At 45.3% G+C, this 20,671-nt stretch overlaps 1 protein-coding gene across 2 annotated transcripts in view; it reads right to left on the reverse strand.

Annotated features, from left to right (window-relative positions):
* The window catches only part of BAIAP2L2 (BAR/IMD domain containing adaptor protein 2 like 2), a 110,261-nt gene that overhangs the window by 6,957 nt on the left and 82,633 nt on the right, over positions 1-20,671 (reverse strand). For both annotated transcript variants that reach the window (XM_088455067.1, XM_088455068.1), the window contains 6 exons: positions 13,777-13,917; positions 11,594-11,681; positions 10,861-11,089; positions 10,053-10,109; positions 9,749-9,920; positions 6,394-6,431 (listed from right to left, as the gene is read on the reverse strand). In XM_088455067.1, the coding sequence (XP_088311193.1) occupies positions 6,394-6,431; positions 9,749-9,920; positions 10,053-10,109; positions 10,861-11,089; positions 11,594-11,681; positions 13,777-13,917 (725 nt within the window). The remainder of the gene's footprint in view (positions 1-6,393; positions 6,432-9,748; positions 9,921-10,052; positions 10,110-10,860; positions 11,090-11,593; positions 11,682-13,776; positions 13,918-20,671) is intronic.

Genomic DNA, 20,671 nt, shown 5'->3' on the forward strand with positions numbered 1-20,671 from the left:
TTTCATAAATTCGCAATGTGAATTTAGGTGAAAATATCACACCACAATCACATTCTAAATGCAGATTGTGGTAAATAGGCCTTCTAGTGTGAGTTTATAAATGACAACATGGCAAGTTGTAAATGTAATATTTTAATCAGCATAATCTGACTAGAGACACCTACTAAAATTGTTAAATGGAATTGAGTGAATTAGAAAACTAGCTGCATTTGAAGCAGGCTGGACTTTCCTGGTTAGTGTAACTTCAGCATAGTATCACAACAACATCACAATACAGAATAGAGCTTAAGGTCAACCTATGGTGGCACCGTCAATGCCCAGTGACCTTTTTTACTGGACTACAAGCCTGCTACTCTTACTTAATAGAGCTTTCACAATATACTGTAAATGCTGCTTGCTTTGCTGCAATATAATCTTTTTATTTATAATAGCAAAAAGCAATATGCAGCGAACAGTACATTACATTACAGTGTGATACATGACAATTGACAACAATGGTCATATCTAAACCAGTGGTGATCACTCCCTCAACACAAACTGGGCCTATGCAGTGGCGGGTGCCTGGATCTCTGCATCCTGGCTTTCTAAAGGCAGCTGTAGTACCGGTACCCATCTCCAAGCAGTGTCACAACATCACCACATCCCCAACACTGCTGGGAGTTGGGTACAGGTTACACAGTTGCTGCCGGCGGAGTCGACCAAGGAGAGAAAGAAGGACAAGAAGACCAGAGGTAAGTAACTACTGTGTAGGGGGAGCAGCACAACATGGAATATACAGTGGGAAGTGAGTGGCATACAGGGGCGAACAGAGCCCCTTACCTGTTGTAAGCAGTGCGCCCTCCATTCCCAGCGTCTCCTAAATGTATTTCTTGGTGGACTCAGGGTGTGCTGTTGCCGAGGGGAGGGGGGAGGCTGTGTACCACACCAGTGTGGTTGGAGGTAGAGTGGAGGGGCAGTCCTGGGGTTTTTCTACTATGTGTGGTCTCACTATGGGCTGAATTGTGGTCAGGCGACAGGCAGAGTGGAGGGGCAGTCCTGATGTCCTCTCTCCATGGTGTGGCCACGCTGGGGACTGAATTGTGGCCGGGCATAGGGATGGCCATCGGTATGGTTACCATCGATGGCAAAGTCGAAAGTGGACATTGATGGTAACCAACCATGCAATGGATGACCATCGAAGGCTTCACCAACCGATGGTCATCACTGGTCCATGACTGACTGGCAGAACCGGGGGCATGGCTTCACTGGTGTTGAGGGGCAGAGCTATGCTCTGTGTTTCAGCATCTTGAAAAAAAAAAAATATTGCTTCTTCCCCATCGATGGAAAAACCATGTGACATCGGCCATAAACCATCAATGATTATGAATCATCGATGGTGGATGGCCACCTTAGCCGGGCAGCTCACTGCAGGAAGCTGTTCATGGCATAATTTGCTGGCAGGCACGCTATGCCCCAGCGTAATTGGCATAACAGTGGAGTCAGCCATGGTGACATAGCAGGGAGAACAATACAGAGTAAATGGGGGAAGATGTGGAGGCGCATAATAAAAAGTAGATTGGTTGGTGTGGAGCATGATACAGACTAAAGAGAGTGGGGGGACACTATATAAAGGGGTGGAGGAGACCAAAACAGAACATACAAGCATAGGCACATACAGACATAGTGGTCTGTATATTAAGCCTTGGAGAGAAAGTGGAAAGAGATAATGTACCAACCAATCACACAGCCTGTAAAGTGACAGGAGCTGATTGGTTGGTACTTTATCTCTCTTTACTTTATCTCTCTCATGTATCAATGTGAGAAAAGTGGTCAAACCCCCGAAAATGCTGTTTTCGGGGGTTTGACTGCATTTCTCATATGCACCAAGCCCCGGGGCTTGGATGGCGTTGCCCAATATAAGCCTTTGTTGGGCTTCTATTAGTACCCGATTGAGAGGGATCCAGTTGGATCCCTCCCAGCACCCCTCGCGGCGCGCATCCTGCGCCAGAGGGATTTCTTGGTCATAATCCCTCACTCGCAAAGGACAGCTTTGACAGGACAGGAGAGAGCGGTCCTTTGCATTCCTCTTCATGCATACCGACGTTATTAAATCCGGCATGCATGCGAAGAGTGTCGGGATGCATTGCATCCCGAATGTGATGCGTCATGCATCCCACCCCTAGGCTTAGTACATCTCCCCCATAGAGGGCACATACAGATATATGGACGGACGAGACGAATTAAAAAAAAATTCTAAAATGGAAAGAGTATTCTAAACAGAATATATATTATGATTACTATAGTAATGTTAGTATAAAGGTCTAAATATGTAAACCTCTCAACATCTTATAGAGTGCATAAGGGGCATATCCAATGGAGTGCAGGATTTTGCCCAATTTTGGATTACAGTAGATTTGGGCGCTACCCTGTATCTGAGGCATCCAATAAAAAAAAAAAGTTGCAATTTTTTTGGCCTGCAAAATCATGCAGGGAAAAAAAAAATGTGGCACAGAACACCGGGGACTCACTGATGTGTTTTCCGGTTGCTTCTGGTCTCTCACTCTTCCTGTCAGCCGCCCTCCTGTCAAGTTGCAGAGGAGGATGCTGGGAGGAGGGGGCTTATGGGAGATATATTTCCTGGCTCTTGCTGACACCAACACATAAGGGGATCAGACACACACACAAATCTCAGAGACAGATGGGGGGGTCTCACACACAGACAGGGGTCTCACACACACAGCTGTAGAAGAAGGCCATGTTGGAGAAGCAGAGAAGGAGGACAGCGCTGCAGAAGGTAAGTAATTATGGACTAAGGCCCTCATTCAGAGCCACTCGCTAGCGGCAGTACGCTCGTTCCGAGCGATGTTCGCACATCTGCGCATGCGTACGGATCGTTATACGCATGCGCGAACCAGTCAGTGCGGCCGAAATTCATGTGCTCGCAATATAGCGAATGCCTGCTATTTTGAGTGACAGAATGAGGCGTATGTGGGTGGTAACAGGGGAAGGTGCGTGAAAATGGGGAGTGGAGATCCGAACGCAGGCGTGCTTAAAGGTCAAAACGGGCGTTTTATGGGTGTGCATAATTAATACAGCAGCGTCATTGACCACGTCACTGGGTTGTTTTATAGCCAGAACTGCTCGCAAGATTGTGGTAGCAAAAACCAACCACAAGAATAGCGAGCAGTTCATACGCTGGTCGATGTACTCGATTAATCTAATAAATAGCGGACATGACGTATGGTGCGAGCGGCCAGGGGGCGTTTTCAACAAATAAACGAGCGTATGTTTTGCTCGCTCGTTCAGACTTAGAGGTGTGAACAGACTGCAATTTGCGAAGGGCTCATTTGAATAGCCACCCCTTGTTTTTGAACGAACGACCGCAAATAGTGAACGGCTCTGAATCAGGCCCTAAGTAAGCTAAATGGAAACTTACAATTGCTTAATTAGTCATTAGGGGGTGAAAGTGGTGTCCAAGGGCTCCAGATGCAAATTCCAACAATGTTTCCTTAAAATATTCATTTAAGGAAAAATTGGGCTTGCTCTGGAGGCACTCCCAAAAAAATTGAGCGAATATGCAGAAGCAGGTATCTGCACACGGACAGAGATCACTAGCGCATATGGATTGATCTGTCAGTCAATGGACCACACTCTCCGTAAAATGGGCATTTCTGGGCTGTAACTGGCTGGCAACCATGTGATGGCACAGAACTCTTCTGTCTTGAAGATGTGTCATGGGATTGTCGAGGGCGTGTAAGACGACTTCTATGCTCATTCGCAGTGTGCGGATGGAGATGGGACTTCTGTTTCAGCTGGATCTTTTGCATCCAGCATGGGGCTGGGGTAAGTCCAGATACTAATGATGACCACTGTGGCAGCGGACATAAGAATAGGATGGGACTGGATTACACTTTCAGTTGCATGGATTTTCGATATACTCGGGCATATTCTGGCATTAGCATAACAAAGTGAGTCAGATGTTGAAGCCGTACAGAAAAAGCAGCTGCAGAATCCGCTGTAATATCTTCTGAAAAGACCCAGGGAGAGATGTATCAAACCTCAGAGAGAGATAAAGTGGAAAAGTTGTCCATAGAAACCAGTGAGTTTCTGTCATTTTATAGACTGTGCCATTGGCGTAGAGAGGGGATGGGGTGGGGGGGGGTACTAATTACCCAGGCTCCAGCTTGTTGGATCAGACTCCGCTTCCCCCCCCTTCACCTCCCTCTTACCTCTCCACAGCCCTGCAAATGTTGCCCGGTGCTGGACTGCAGTTGGAGACTGATCGCTGCTGCTGAGGAGCAGCAGCGACATTCTTCTCTGCCTGAGGGGGGGAGCAATCACACTGATCGTGCCCCCCCTGGATTTGCACCGTGCCAAGTGGCTAACATCGCCCCCCGCTCCAGCGCGCAGCGCCCAACATTTATTTTTCCTACCAAAGGGGTGTGGCCACTTGGGTGCAATTAGGCCACACCCCCTTCCCCTGGACCGTCTCTATGCGCCCCTGGACTGTGCTAGATAAATGATAGCGGTTAGAATCATCTCCCCACAAGTCCTCCCAATGGGGACTGTGGATGGTTTTGCAAGGATTGATCCTAAACGTGGTGTTCCAAATGAGTGTGTGCAAATTGTCTGTAGCGTGGCATGAAATGGACAGACACATATAAAATCTGGAATTGACAGAGTAATCTGGGTAACACATTGAATGATGACCCGACCCGACTGAAACATGAAATATAAAGAGGGCACCAGGCAGTAAGGAAGTGAAAAGGGTCTTAGGAATGGACATTGGTCTCCACTGGAACTCAAAGTTTAGTTCCAGTATTTTGATATCAGTGGGAATATGGATTTATAGCTCTTTATTTTGTAGCTCAAGGGGCTGCAATAATAGTCAAAATTCTTAACAGATTAGTGGAGATTAGTGGAGTAGTTAGAGTCATTGCATGTCATTGCATAAGGGGCCTATTTATCAATATTATTTTTATTTAAAAAAATTGAAAAAGGTTGTTTTCGCACCCTTTTCACATTATTTTAGTATCACAAAAAATGTATTAAATGAAAAACTACTCTATACCCTTTAATTCACATATTGTTAGTATACAGATCGCATTTCCCATACTTGTAATGGGAAATGTGATCTGCCTGAGATTTACTAAAATATATTGTAAAAAAATAAGTGGGAAAGTCCTGTGATAATAACGCCACTTTCAGATGGCGTTATCAGGGCTTTCCCCCTGGTCCCCCGACTCCTGCTCTGCTCTGACAGGCAGAGCCAGCACCTGTGTTCAGCCATGTGGTCAAAATAGACCACAGGCTGATCATTGGAAAAAAAATTGTTAAAAAAAACCTCTTACCTGATTCCAGGGACCGGAGATCTGTGCTGCGGTGAGGTCCTTTGGGGCTCCAGTCAGCTGGTCTCCGGACTCCTGCACTGTGACCCTGCTGTCACTGGGAAGCCAGAAGATCAGCTGACTGGAGCCCCAGAGGGAGGACTTCACCAGAGCACCGATCACGAGGTAAGTGTAAGTGAGTGGGGGGGTTTGGGGTTGGGCTGTTGAGTTGGCAGCGCATGCGAAAAATACAGTGAGAAGACTGCGAAGGGGATTCGCAGGGACAGAGCTTTATCGCAGGCTCGGCCCCTGCAAGGGATATTTGATAAATTCCTGTGATATTTCCTAAATTCGGAATGTGAATTTAGGTGAAAATATCACACTACAACCGCATTTGAAATGCGTATTGCAGTAAATAGGGCCATTAATCACTTGTTTGTTGTAAGGTTCTAACTTAGGGCCTTATTCAGAGATGTACAAATGTGCATGTGCAGATCTGGGGCTGTGCTGCACATGCTGCTTGTGTTTGGGGGGCGGTGACATGGAACGTGCTGGAAAACGGGGGGAGGGGGTGTGTCAACTCCAATTTCTGGAAGTGCCATAGCCAGTGCTTGGACGTAACTTCACTGGCTCCCGTCAGCGTGATTTACTCAGAGGTCCGATGGTCACGCAATTGATCCGATGCTGTGTATTCGCCCACAGCATCGGATCAGAGAAGCCGGCAATGGGCGTCTCTTTACTGAAGACCCCTCCTGCGGCTTTTGCTTATAGCACAGCTGCTGCATGCATAGATGCAGCACTGTGCTGCTGAGTCCATCTCTGAATCAGGCCCTTAGTGCATAGTCAGGTAAAGGGGGCTGCCACAAAGCGTTAGACCTCATCTTATCTACTAAAACAACGATAATCCAATGTCTGTGAAATACCACATTCAAAAGTTATTGGTGGGCAATGCCAGAAATCTCTCTATCACGTCAATAATGTGTGTGGGTTATAATTATATTCATGTTACTGAGCATTTACAGAGAAACAGGGCATATATTAAAACTATATAGCATTAGCAAGATATGATAAACACAGAGGCACTCACCTGGGGAACAGCTCCCCGCGCAGTCCTCCTCCAGACTTCTGTGAACAGAAACAGGGGGATAAAATCAGACAAACATAATATATAACACATCACATGCAGATTCCTGTGTAGTGAATCTAGACACTGCAAAACTAGCCTAGGCCTTGTTATGGTCTTTACACTGCAGTATACGTGGAGTTTTAGCTTTATATATATTATATATAGTGATGGGTCAACAGACACCTCCATGATAAATATATGTGTTATTACAATGGAATGACTTTATTTGGCATGCTCAGGATTTACCCATGGTTATGTACAGAACTCATTAAAATCTTTTAAGCAGAATCTGGAATGCCTCAATCTGCTTTCTGTTATAAATCTTCAGTGACCAATCAGATATTTGTTCTGCACATCCCCAGAAACCAAAACACACAACACGGCTTGCACGCACACCCTGCAGTGAATGGTGGCACACACTGTGGCCTATTCTATGGTTCCCATTTCTTTTCTGCGCATCTATAACCCTTCCCTTCGGCCACAGTGTGGGATCCCCCATGCAGGGTCTGGCAGCAGTAACATTGATCATACGGTTCAACAATCAGAGCTGTCATCCTGTATCCACCAGAAGAGTGGCTCAAGGGTCATGGACGTAAGGATGGAGCTAAAGGGACCCTGCTGGGAAGAGAAAGGAGGGTGAGTGTATGTGTCCAGTGAGGTGTATGTAATGTAGGGAGAGATAAAAATTGAATAAAGTTGTTATTCTGCATATAAAAGGTGGGTACACATCTGACCAATATATCTGCAGATCGACTAATCAGCAGACTGTGCAGAACATATGTTCTGCATACAGATTACTCGATTCGTCATCACTGAAGTCACAACTGGGTGAGAATTTATATGCGTCCGCCCAGTTGAGCTGTCAATTACTGCAGGCCTGTGCAGCAAGTGTATGGGCAATCGGCTGACCGCCCATACACCCAGCACAATGCACCAATATATCTGTAGATATACTCTGCATTGGCTGTGCTGCACAGCCAACGCGATATGTCTGTAAATGACGTCATTCACAGACATATCATCTGTATACACTGGCCGACGTACACACGATATATTGGCATTGGCAGTTCAATTGATATATCGGCCAGTGTGTACCCAGCATAAGACGGGGAAGTGTCTGTCAATGTGGGTAGTATGTAGTCTAACTTATATGACTTGTGGACTTGAAAAGATATCACAAGTGTGTGTAAAGCCTGCACACAGCCTGCACTTGGCATCTTATGCAATTGCTCACTAACTATAGGCAGCAATATCACGAATTAGCAACAACAAAAAGTGATAAATCAGTTTAAATGTTTGAATCTCATGAGATTATTAATTTAACAAAACATTTCAGTTTTACAGGATTAATATGAGGATGTTGTTTACCCAAAGAAAACAAAACCTTCCTGTATTTTTCCCAATTAAATTAATATTTTGTGACTGAATGCACTCAGCGCAAAGTGATTAAAAACATCTTGTGTAGCAGAGCAGATACAAACTGTACAATCTCTGTTATGAGTTTATAAACTCTATCACATAAAGAAACATATAAACCCCCTTGTGCTGGTAATATAGATGGAAGTTGGTGCAAATAAAATCAGAAATATGAAATTGTAAACACATTTATTATCACATATATAATATACTGTAATACAATTCACTGACCGGTCAGAAATTAAACCTAAAACATCACATAAAATCTTTTCCTTTTTTCCTTCCTTGTTTCTCCTATTGTTAACACCTGGTTGCTGGGTGTAATTGTATGTGCAACCACAAGCACATTAACTCTTTGCTGCTTTATTACTGATAATATTTACTAGTATTCTAAACTGAGATTTATTTTACTGTTAGCGCCGGGTCATTCTGTGTAGTTATTTATCACATAACCCTAAAGTCCTCATCACGGTAATGCGCCAATAGAAAATATTTTTCTGGCTATTTATCTTCTTTTCTTTTTTTTTTAAATCGCCAGGGTAAATCAATACTAAACTTGCCTGTGATACTAGACCAGCAGCAGCATGTACTGACTTAGGGCCTGATTCAGAGCCGCTCGTAAGCGGCCGCTCGTTTGCTCCGAGTGATGTTTGCCCAACTGCGCATACGTACAGATCGTTATACACATGCGCAAACCAGTCAGTGCGGCCGAAATTCATGTGCTCGCAAAATAGTGAATGCCTGATAATTTGAGTGACAGAAAGAGGTGTATGTGGGTGGTAACAGGGGAAGGTGCTTGAAAACGGGGAGTGGAGATCCGATCGCAGGCGTGCTTAAAGGTCAAAACGGGCGTTTTATGGGTGTGCATAATTAAAACAGCAGCGTCATTGTGCACGTCACTGGGTTATTTTATAGCCAGAACTGCTCGCAAGATTGTGGTAGCAAAAACCAACCACAAGAATAGCGAGCAGCTCATACCCTGGTCGATGTACTCAATTAATCTAATAAATAGCGGACATGACGTAGGATCGAGCGGCCAGGGGGCGTAGTTTCACAAAAAACGACCGCAAGTTTTGTTCGCTCGTTCAGACCTAGAGGCGTGAACAGACCGCAAAGAGCGAACGGTTCATTTGAATAGCCACCCCTTTTTTTTGAACGAACGACCACAAATAGTGACCGGCTCTGAATCAGGCCCTTACTGCGCATGCGTGACTGGCATTGTCAGACTTCCAGGTGCAGATACGTTAAAAATTAAAATTGTAATAAATAGAAAATAATGACTACAAATTGAATACAACATGCAGAAGAAAAAATGTTTGTTTTTTTTTTAATTATAAAACACTTCTTACTGCATTTGCTATTACCATCCTGAGATGCTGATAATGTAGGAGGACAGCCGAAGCAGTTACCACTGCTGTCCCTCATAAACATGCAGTAAATAGATTCCCTATGGTTTGCATAGGGAAGCTATCGTCACTGCGATGGCCCCTCACCTCCATCGCATCCCGCTATGACTGGTAATAGGGAGAATCCTTACATACTGTAAATTTTGCAGAATTTAGGGATCTTTTTCATGTAAATAGGCTCACATATGCTCAGATAGCCAGAATAAATTGCCTATCTAATCCTTATAATAATGTACCAGCTATCAGAGATTACTCATTAGCCTGTTAAATTAATAATAAAACATGTACATTTCTGCCAAGAGTGTGTGCAGCCCCTATAGAACTGTATGTTAGTAATGTGGTTCTGGCTGGGTTGTGGTTGAGCTGTGTGCACCTCACTGATAGAAGAGATTGTGCCTCATAAATATAACGTCCTGTTATGGCCACAAGGAATTGCAAAAACATTTCTTATCTGCTGAGTTTTGGGGAACATGCCTGTCGCCAAGTGCTCTTACCTTAACGTTATTGTTGTTTAGTTGAGGCGGTGGAGGAGCTGCGTTGGACTCCGGTCCTCTTTGGCTGTTTTTGTTGGTCGGTCTCTGCTCCATGGCATTCTGCCTGTAATTCGGTTGCCGAAGGTTGTCAGATGTATCCAAGATATCACTGGCACTGTGTGCACTGCGCATGCTGGAAGGCCGGCATAGAGAGCTCAGTATGTTTGCATGCAAAACATATCAAATATCACACTAATTTGAGAAATGACTGCGATATATACCACTGAGTATAAAGAGTAGACCCTTCTCTGATTATCTGTCTTACCTGGAATTGTGGTTTGTGTCCAAGGATCTGACATAAGCCTCAGGGAACCAGCCAGTCCTGCTTGGATAACAAAGAAGGAACAGTTAGTGATCATTTCCTATCAAATACATATTCTTCCCATCGCTCTATAATATTTCATACCTGTAATATAGCCCAACAATCCCATTACTCCGTTGTGGTCTCATTGTAAATAACAATTTCATCCCTCAGACAACACATATTATAGATAGTGCCAAGTGTTGCCAAATCCTGAAAATGGCTTTTTATTTCAGTTTATACTTCCAGAGCTGTAACTAGACTTTTTGGTGCCCTGTGCCAGAAAGAACATTGGCGCCCCCCCCCATTTTTCAAAGGGACATAACACACCTAAAAAAGGGGAATGGCCTCATGGGGAAGGGCCAGAGAAGTGATAGGGGAGGCCAGGAGGTACGATGAAACAGATACTGGGGATGAAATAAGAGGAAGCTACAAGTGAGAATAAACGGAAAATTGACAGGCCCAAACAGCGCCCCCTGACCTGCGGTGCCCTGTGCCAAGGCATCGGCTGCACTACCCTAGTTACGGCCCTGGAGTTTTATTTAGGCAACTGCAGTATTACAAAGGGCTGCGCAAAACAGAGCTTAATGCATTCACAAGATTTCCCCAATATCTGGTACCTCTTGTATAAAACACAGCTGCAAATTGTTATACTGTACATAGAGATTGCTAATAATGTTTTTTTTTTCATTCATGCATGGAGCTGGGTCTAATTTATGATCTATACCTGCTTAAATTTACAACAGTAATAGATTTTCTAAATTCAACTCACGTGGATAGAGCCTCAAGCTTCCCATATAGCCAGCCATTCTGTGCTTCTGGTACCAGCACTGTAATCATATCGCCTTTAGAAAACTGCAGCAGGGTGCGGTTTCCTCCTGGGTTGTGGTCTACGATGGCCTGAACCCTCCTATTTCCTACACTGACTGCAGCTGCTGCCACGGCTGCTACTGCCACCTCACCGAAGGAACTAGAACGGTTACGAAAGTTGCTCAAAGATCCTGAAACAGTAATGAACAGTTATTATGAGAGACAATAAGCTAGAAGATATGGATACTAAAGTGTAGTTTTACATGTATGAAGCCAGTAATCACATTTTATATTTATTTACAAACTTATTTAAATAGAACGTACATATTTTGCAGCGCTTTACAGAGAGTATTTAATCATTCATATCAGTCCCTGCCACAGTGGATCTTACAATCCATATTCCTTTTCACATAGACACACACTACACCAGATGCCAATTAACCTACCAGTATGTCATTAGAATGTGGGAGAAAATTGGAGCACCCTGAAGAAGCCAATGCAAACACAGCCAGAACATACAAACTCTACGCCGATAGGGCCATGGTCAGAACTGAACCCATGACCCCAGCGCTGTGAGGCAGCAAGGCTATCCACTGTGTCACTGTATTGCTCACTTTAGAGTTTTATCACTTATCTACAACACATGATACTGTACATTTAAAATGGTAGGATAAGTATTCAGGCCCTCAGCTCACCAAGAGATGGAGTACGTTGCAGACCTGTCTTGGCAGTCTCAACTGGACGGTTCACCATGGATAGGACGTCTACCACAGACCGTGGCGTCTAAAAGAGACATACAAGTATAATTATTTGGGAGCATTGTCTCTAAATATAAATATTATGCACATAAGAGTAACTGGGATGAAGTTGGCAACCCGGCACACAGAATACCCGCCCTCAGAATCCCGGCTCCGGAATCCCGACAGGAGTCAGAATCCCGGTGGTTATGATATCGGCAGTAAGTATTAGGAGTTGGGTTAGGCACTAGGGGGAGGGTTAGGGTTAGGCTGCAGGGGAGGAGAGTTATGCTGGGTACACACTTAACGATGTGTACCCAGCATAATGTCTTCCACGGCGGGGCGGGGGGAGGGGGCGGCATTGGCAAGTGCATACACACTTGCCGATGCTGGCAGTGACTGAATGAACCATAAAATTTTGAACCATAAAAAATTCCACTGTGTTTGACAAAGGCTCCAGAGAGAGCCAAAACGCGTTGACAAACAAAGGAGTGTGAACTATCGTGTCCAGAGGTATGTCATTGGTAACCCCATTTTTCCAATCTGGATCCTATTTGTGAAAAATTACTTTGTCTTCCTCGTGGAATTGTTATATTTTAAAATATTTTTTTATGGTTTCGGACTTGTATATTTTATAATTGCCTTTTGTCCACATGTGTGGGTCTTCGTTTAATACATTTTCATACCCTTTTGGAATACCAACTTGTGCACGTTGAATATTTCTGGAGTGCTTCCTGGGGTCATTCTGGAAAAAATACCTTTATGGGAACAGTACGCTACCGTATAAAAAGATACCTTTATATGTTTTCATCTTGCACATAACGTGTGAGTAATGATACGCTGGATCTGTCTGTAAATCTCACGTTTGGGGTGGATGATTAAAGAAACCTTTATGTGAATAGACACGGTGCTTTCTCTGTGAGTGGGGTACGCTCCATAGCTGGTGTGGGCTATTACCTACATTGGATTCATATAGATGAAATTGTGCTAGCCTTAATCTTCCACTGATATATGCATATTTGTTTTGTTTCAAATATACATATCATATTGAGGAGAAAATCCATATAACAGCGCCAGAAAGAAAACGCCACGCTTTTCAAGCTGAACTTCTCAACTAAAGGGGCCTATCCATTTGCCGACTTTCTGCACGATGTGACCAAAACCAGGATGTTTTGGCCGGATCATGCAGAAAGTCTGCAAGTGGACAGCCGGCAACGACCAGCGATGCGCGTGCACGCTGGGTCCTTGCCGACCCCGACTGTCTATTGAACATGCCCATCAACCTGACGACGGTCGTCAGGTTTGGCATGTTAATAGATAGGGAGGTTGGGCTCCTGCACTGAAGACGTTCAGTGAACGTCTTTCAGTGTGGTGCCCGCACCTCAGCGACATGAAAGTCTGAACGCTGGACGTTCAGACTTTCATATCGTTAAATGGATAGGCCCCTTAATAAGGGATGTAAAACATCTATTGTTACTTACCTTGTTTATGCACCAATTATCAGTTGTGAATTTACATGTGTATTTCCAATATAGAGTGCTAGTGTGAGCAACCCTTACCCATATAATTTTTTCCATGCTATTAGCAGTTTCTGGGTGTGGAGTGTTCACACAGAACTGAAACTTAGTACTGCTCTACCACACTTTACTGAGTGTGTTATTTATGCCTATGTGAGACTCAGCATCAACTTTCACACTGCAACACTCAGGGGTATAGAAGGTTTTTAGAAGTGGAGGTGTTGCCCATAGCAACCAATCAGATTCTAGCTATTATCTTTTAGAAGGTGCTGGATAAATGATAAGTAGAATCTGATTGGTTGCTATGGGCAACAACTCCATTTCTAAAAAGCTGCACTTTAGTAAATATACCCCTCAATATCTGCTTATTGCGGTCATTCACTAATATGTATGACTTTTGTACCTGTCGACCTTTTACACTGTCGGCCATTTGTCAGTCGACCTTTTGACCATGTCGACCAGCTGTGTCGACCTATTGAGTGTCTATTTAGACTGTTGATCTTTTATACCACACTCGACTTAGAAAGTGGTTAGATTAGTACCCATGTACTTCCTTAAATATTATTCTTCATTACAATAAGTCCACATGCATACTCAGAGAACACAGAATTTGTGTCTTCTTACCATGTTCATAGAGTCCCTTGGGCTTGTGGTTTGCCGACTAGGTGTATAACTCTGAGCTTGAGAAACTGGGCCTGTCTGAGCTCTGCTTATATCAATCTGTTCTTTCCATGAGGACACCCTTGCATTCAGCAGTCCCTGTGCCTAAAGCAAGGTGAGATCTAAGTTTAGTAAACATGAAGACATTAGATAGTTACATGGCTGTTTGGCTCTTTGTTTAGAAGTGACAAACCTTAAATTAATTAGTGTTCTTTAAATTACTATTTGGTGTGCAAAGCTTGAAAAGAAACAGACATAGGGGCCTATTCATCAACACTAAAATAACGTTTTTAAGGACATTTTCCTTAAATAACGTTATTTTGGTATTCATGAACAGACTTAACACAGGAGATATCACAGATATCTCCTTGCTAAGTTCCCCTGCGTTAATTTCCACACTCCCCATACATTAGTATGGGGATGTGGAAATTATGGTATTCATCAAATTCCGAAAATTATCAATTTTCGGAATTTGATGCAGTTACTATTCACCACTGTGAGGTGGCGAATAGCAGAATCCACTTACCTGTATCAGCGTGTGCAGGTCCCCCGACGAGTCCCTCCGGCGCTCTGCTCCGTCCTCAGGCTCCGGAGGCTGGTCTGTCATGTGTGCTCCCCAGCAGAGCACAAGAAAGTTTAGAAAAAGAAAAAAAAAATTATTTTTTTTTCTAATCTGTCATGTGGTCTGCTGGGAAACCACATGACAGACCAGCAGGACGGAGCCGGAGGCTGCTGCGCGAACAGGTAAGTCGGGGGGGGGGGGGGGGGGAAGGTGAGCGGAGGGGGGTGGGGGGGGGTCGGGGGGGTACACAAACTTAACGCATCTGTAGGCAGTGCTGCGCATGCGCTGGTTTTACAGATGTAACAGCGCATGCGCAGCACTGTTTCCAGATGCGATAAGGTAGTGTAGGCAGGGAAAGTATCTATTTCCCGAAAAGCTGTCATCGCAAAAATGACAGCTTTTCGGAATAGATACTTATGGAGAGGTGGAAGGATGAATTCCACCTATAATTAGCTAGAACTCCATGAGAGTTCTAAAGCTAATTATCTCCATTGAATTTTTACGTTTAATGAATAGGCCCCATAATACACATTTTGGTAAAGTGTGAAAAGCTTAAATATGAATTCCTTTATTATTATTATTATTATTATTATCCTTTATTGATATGGCACCACAAGTGTTTCACAGTGCCTTACAGAGTACATAAACCAGTGGCGTCACAAGGTGGGTGTGGGGGGTGCGGGCCGCACCCGGATGTCACCCGCCAAGGGCTGACACCAAGGTGCAGACTCCCCCTCAGTGACAGGAGCTGGGTGCAGCACTGTATATTTAAGTGCAGCACTCGGCTCCTGACACTGTGAGGGAGCCGCCACTGCAAAAAGGAGAGTAACTTCGCACCTCCAGCACCGCCCTTTCCTACTGTCTGCACTTAATTATACAGTAACCACGGAGGTTCTGGCAGCTAGACCCGCCTCTTTCCCTTGTGATCCCGCCCCTGCCCACAATGCCACGCCCCCTTTTCATCAGCACATGACTCCGCCGCGCCCACGGCGTCCCTCCCCACACTGGGTGACACCGTGGGAAAGGACGCCACTGCATAAACGAATGTGAACAAGAAACGAGTAACTTACAGTACATTACCGTGCAGGACAAGAACATAGTTTATACACATTGCTGCAATAGCGATTAAAGCACTCACAATAAGCAGAAGGGAGTTAGCAGTCAAGTGTCAGGTGCCCTTGTGGGGAGTAAGGAGTAGAAGAAAGTGTAAAGAGAAGCACATGAGGGAAGAGGTCCCTGCTTCTGAGGGCTTACATTCTAAAGGGGAGGGGCAGACAGGCATGACCCAGAAAGGGTAGATAGGGAGGAAAGAGCATGAAGTGGGTTAGGATGAGAGCTGGAAGGTCTTGCAGTAGTGGGTCTTGAGAGCCCTTTTGAAGGTTTGTAGAGAGGTGGAGAGTTCCACAGGTAGGGAGCACCACAGGCAAAATCTTAGAGGTGGGAGTGGAAAGAAGTAATCCGTTGGCAGGAGAGACAGCGTGCATTTGTTGAGCGAAGTGGATGGCGGGAGTGTGAAGGGAGATGAGGTCAGAGATGTAAGTGGGTGAGGATTGGGTGAGGGCTTTGTAGGCAAGTGTAAGAACCTTGATTTGGCATCTGAAGGGGAAGGGGAGCCAGTGTAGGGCTTGAAGGAGGGGGAGGCAGATGTAGAACGTTTGGAGAGGAAGATGAGCCGAGCAGCAGCAATGAGGACAGATTGTAGTGGAGAGAGGTGGGAGACATGTTAAGTTTAAGAAAGCGCTGGGACATCCAGGAAGAGATAGCAGAGAGACAGATTTCAGTATCATCGGCATAGAGATGATATTGGAGGTCAAAAGAGTTGATGAGTTCTCCTAAAGAGGACAAATATAGGGAGAATAGGAGAGGTCCAAGAACAGAACCTTGGGTAACTCCTACTGTTAGTGGAAGTGATGGGGGGGGGAGTCATGAGAGGAGACAGAGAAGGAATGATCAGAGAGGTAGGAGGACAGCCAGGAGAGGGCAGTGCCACGTAGACCAAGAGAGGGAAGGATTTGCAGGAGAGGGTGGTCTACAGTGTCAAATGCAACAGAGAGGTCAAGGAGAATGAGCAGACAGTAGTGGAACTTGGATTTGGCAGCAAGGAGGTCATTGCATACTTTCGTGAGGGCAGTTTCAGTGGAGTGGAGATAATGGAAGCCAGATTGAAGTGAGTTAAGGAGGTAGTGGGAGGAAAGAAAGGTTGTAAGGCGGATGTAAACAAAATGCTCAAGGAGTTTGGAAGCAAAAGGGAGGTGAGAGATGGGTCGGTAGTTGGAGAGTATGCTAGGATCAAGGGTATGTTTTTTAAGAATGTGGGAGACAAGGGCATGTTTGAATGCAGGAGGGACAGTGCCAGATGATAGGGAGAGATTGAGGAGGTGGTCAAGATGGGAACAGGCAGAAGGAGACAGGGAACAGAGGAGACAGGAAGGGATAGGGTCAAGGGGGGAGGTGGAAGGAGGGGAGGACCAGATGAGGGCCATAACTTCCTCTCCAGAAACAGGGGAGAAGGATGGCAGAGTTGTTGAGACAGATGGGGAGGGGTGGTCAGGAAAAGGAGGGGCAGGAGTTCTGAGGGTCTGATGGGATATGATGTTCTCATGTATGGAGTCAATTTTAGATGTAAAGTAGGTGGCAAAGTGAGGAGTAGGACAGAGGAGGGAGTTGAAAGTGGCAAAGAGAGTCTGGGGGTTTTTGGACTGGGAGGAGATAAGGTTTTTGAAATATGATTGTTTGGAGAGGGACAGGGCAGCATTGCAGGCAGGATGAGAGAATAAATTTGAAATGGAGGAAGTCTGCCCATGAGCATGATTTCCTCCTCTGACACTCGTCAATTAGTGAATACTTTTACAGGTATCTGGTGCATTTGGAATGCCAGGGTTGTGGTATGGATCTGCGAGGATGGGTAGTCATAACCGGAGCAACAGAGTCCAGAGTAGAAGTAAGGGAGGCATTGTACAGGGAAGTGGCTTGTTCAGGGCTCGAAAGAGAGAGGATAGGGGAAAGAAGCAAGTCCAGCAGGGAGGAAAAAGCAACAGTGTCAATAGCCTCAATGTTACGCTTGGTAGCCTTAGGAGGTAGAGGAGGGGAAGGAGAGAGGGTTAAGTTAAAAGAGAGAAGGTGATGGTCAAAGAGGGGGAATGGGGAATTGGAGTAATCAGAAAGATCACAACGGTGAGTAAACACCAGGTCAAGTGAGTGCCCATTCACATGGGAGGGTGAGGAGGTCCATTGGGAGAGACCATATGAAGAGGTGAGGGTGAAGAGTTTAGAGGTAGAGGATTCTGTGGGAATGTCAATTACAATATTAAAATCATCTAGGATAATGGAGGAAAGATCTGAGGGAGACAAAGTGAAGGAGCCAGAAAGCAAAGTTGTCAAGGAATTTAGATGGAGGGCCAGGGGGACGGTAAATGACAGCTACTCTGAGGTTTACTGGTTGGAAGAGGCGTATAGCATGAACCTCAAATGTGGGGAATGTAAGGGATGGCTCAGAGGGTATTAGCTGTTAGGAATAACTAGCGGATAGAAGGACCCCAACACCACCACCATGGCGACCCCCAGGACAAGGGGTATGAGAGAAGGTGAGGCCCCCAGAGGATAGAGCAGCAGGGGAAGTGGTGTTTGAGGGTGAAATCCAGGTTTCAGTAATGGCTAGGAGATGTAGGGAGTTGGAGATGAAAAGGTTATAGGTGGGGACCAGTTTTTACAGACTGACCTGGCATTCCAGTGGGCACAGGATAGAGGGATAGCGTTTGTGGGGGAGATGTGAATAAGATTATCCGGGTTGCTGTAGTGTGAAGGTGAGATTTGGGGAAACGATATGAATAGCGTGTAGCGATGGTGCGGGCACCTGAGCTAGAAAGGGTACCTGTAGGACGTGGGCAGGGAGAGAGATGTGGATGACAGTGGAGTGAAGTGACAGGGAGAGGAGTGTAGGAGGAGGGATTAGTGGTGGGGTAGTAGGACAAAGGTGGGGGTAGAACAGGATGAAAGTGGAGTAATGGGAGAGGAGGGGAAAGAAGGCAGACAGAGGAGGGGGGAGAAGGGGAGGAGGAGGTGGAGGAGACAAGGGGGAAAGGAGGGAGTTGAAGAAAACATTGTCATGGTCTGTATAAGTAAACTAAAGGGTCGAAAATTGGAAATATAAATGAAATATGAATGCAAGAGAAAGTGCAAGAGATTTGCAGAAATGCAAGTGAAAGAACAGTTTTGGTAAATATGTAAGTTTGTTATTGAGCTGAATAAAAGGGGATATAATGCGTGCAGAATTTGAATAATAAAGTAGAGTGTAAGCAGATAAGGGATGTGATGCTAGGTAAGAGAGCTATGACAGAAGACAGTATTTCCAAGTGGAAAAAGGCAAACTGACATAGGCACAAATACAGTATGCATGTATAGGAAAATCAGGCCAGCTGTATTAATACCAATAGAAGTGTTACCGTGACCAGTGACTACACAGGGAGTCCAGTAGTAACAGTCCTTGATATGTAGACAGCAGAGGTTTTTTCGTGATGAGATTTTGAACTCACAATTTTTGATGCAAGTTTGTCCTTATATTGAGTGGTTTGTTGAAAGATGAAACTTAGAGTATTCCCCTTCTGTTTATGTTTGGTTTAACAAGGGCCGCAACTAGGGGGGTGCTGGAGGTTCCATTTGCCAGACACCCGCTGGGATTTTATTACCAGCGGGCGCCCGGCTCCTTCCCTGCAGTGCAGCGGTAGCCGGAGGCTGGTGTTCTCTCCTGAACTCCAACTACCGGCTCCCCCCACGGGAACTATGGGAGAGACGTCATGACGTCTCTCCCATAGTTCCGAGGAGCAGCCGGGCGGACGGGATGGTAGCGGACACAGAAGCGGGGTTTAAGGTAAGAGTTGTTTTTTTTTCCTGTGTAAGCGGCACTACAGTGAGCATTACTATGGGGCATTGCCTCAGGGGGCATTACTATAGGGGCACTGCTGAAGTGGGCATTACTATAGGGGCACTGCTGAAGGGGGCATTACTATAGGGGCACTGCTGCAGGAGATATTACTATGGGGCATTACTATAAGGGGCACTGCTGCAGGGGGCATTACTATAGGGGCACTGCTGAAGGGGGCATAACTACAGGGGGCATCACAATAGGGGCACTACTTCAGTGGGCATTACTATAGGGCCACTACTACAGGGGGCATTACTATAGGGGCACTACTATAGGCTCTATTACTATAGGGGCACTACTACCCAGTAGTGGTCCCCCCTATGCAGTGCCCCTTATATAACTCCCCAGTAGTGGTCCCCCTATACAGTGCCCTCAATAGTGCCCCTTATATAGTGCCCCCAGACCAGGTAGTGGTCCCCCCCATGCAGTGCCCCTTATATAGTGCCCCCAGTAGTCCCCCCTTATGCATTGCCCCCAGAAGTAGTCCCCCCCTATACACTGCCCCCAGTAGTAGCCCACCCCTATTCAGTGCCACCAGTAGTTGTCCTATGCATTGCCCCCAATGCCCCCATGAAGCGCCCCCCCCCCTATGCAGTTCCCCTTACACACACCGCTGCTAGTGGGGGCCCCTCTGTGTGTGGGGGCCCAGGGACGACCGCCCCTGTCGCCCCCCCCTTAATCCGGCCCTGTGTAAAGGGCATTACTATATGTGGCATTATGTGTAAAGGACATTACAATATGTGGCATTATGTGTAAAGGGCATTAGCATATGTGGCATTATGTGTAAAGGGCATTAGCATATGTGGCATTATATGTAATATGTTTGTTCTGTCGATATTTGTAATTTTAATAAAATAATTTGGACATTTGATGGTTTTATTTAAGAAACCTTTTTAAGGGATGGATATAAAATTTATGTCAGAAAAGGCCATCTAATGATGGGCGGGGGGCACCAAATTACTGTCTTGCCCCGGGTGACAAAAATCCCAGTTTCGGCCCTGGTTTAACGCAGGCGTAACACTACAGTTAAGCACTTTCCTTAATACATTTGGTCTCTTTGTATAATATTAACTACATAAAACATTATAAATGGTGGATTTCATGATGCGAATCCCAAATAAAGCCACTGTCAATATTTTGTACACTGATTGGCCATTGTGAGGCTTATACTGAGGAAATGTATGCCTGTCTGTGGATTATATATTGTGTGGTTGCGCACTCTGTATTCACCAAAATGTAGTGTATGCAAGGAGGGATGATGCAGAATTTCACGCATCTTGATTACAAAACTTACAATCAAAGAGACGAAACCAGTCTCTGACTTAGCGAGAGCTACAGTGGGCGGGATGCAGCAATGTGAGAAATGTGCTCAAACC

Source organism: Taudactylus pleione, unplaced genomic scaffold (assembly GCF_031769625.1).
Source record: "Taudactylus pleione unplaced genomic scaffold, aTauple2 ptg000642l, whole genome shotgun sequence".
In the NCBI taxonomy this organism is placed as follows: Eukaryota; Metazoa; Chordata; class Amphibia; order Anura; family Myobatrachidae; genus Taudactylus; species Taudactylus pleione.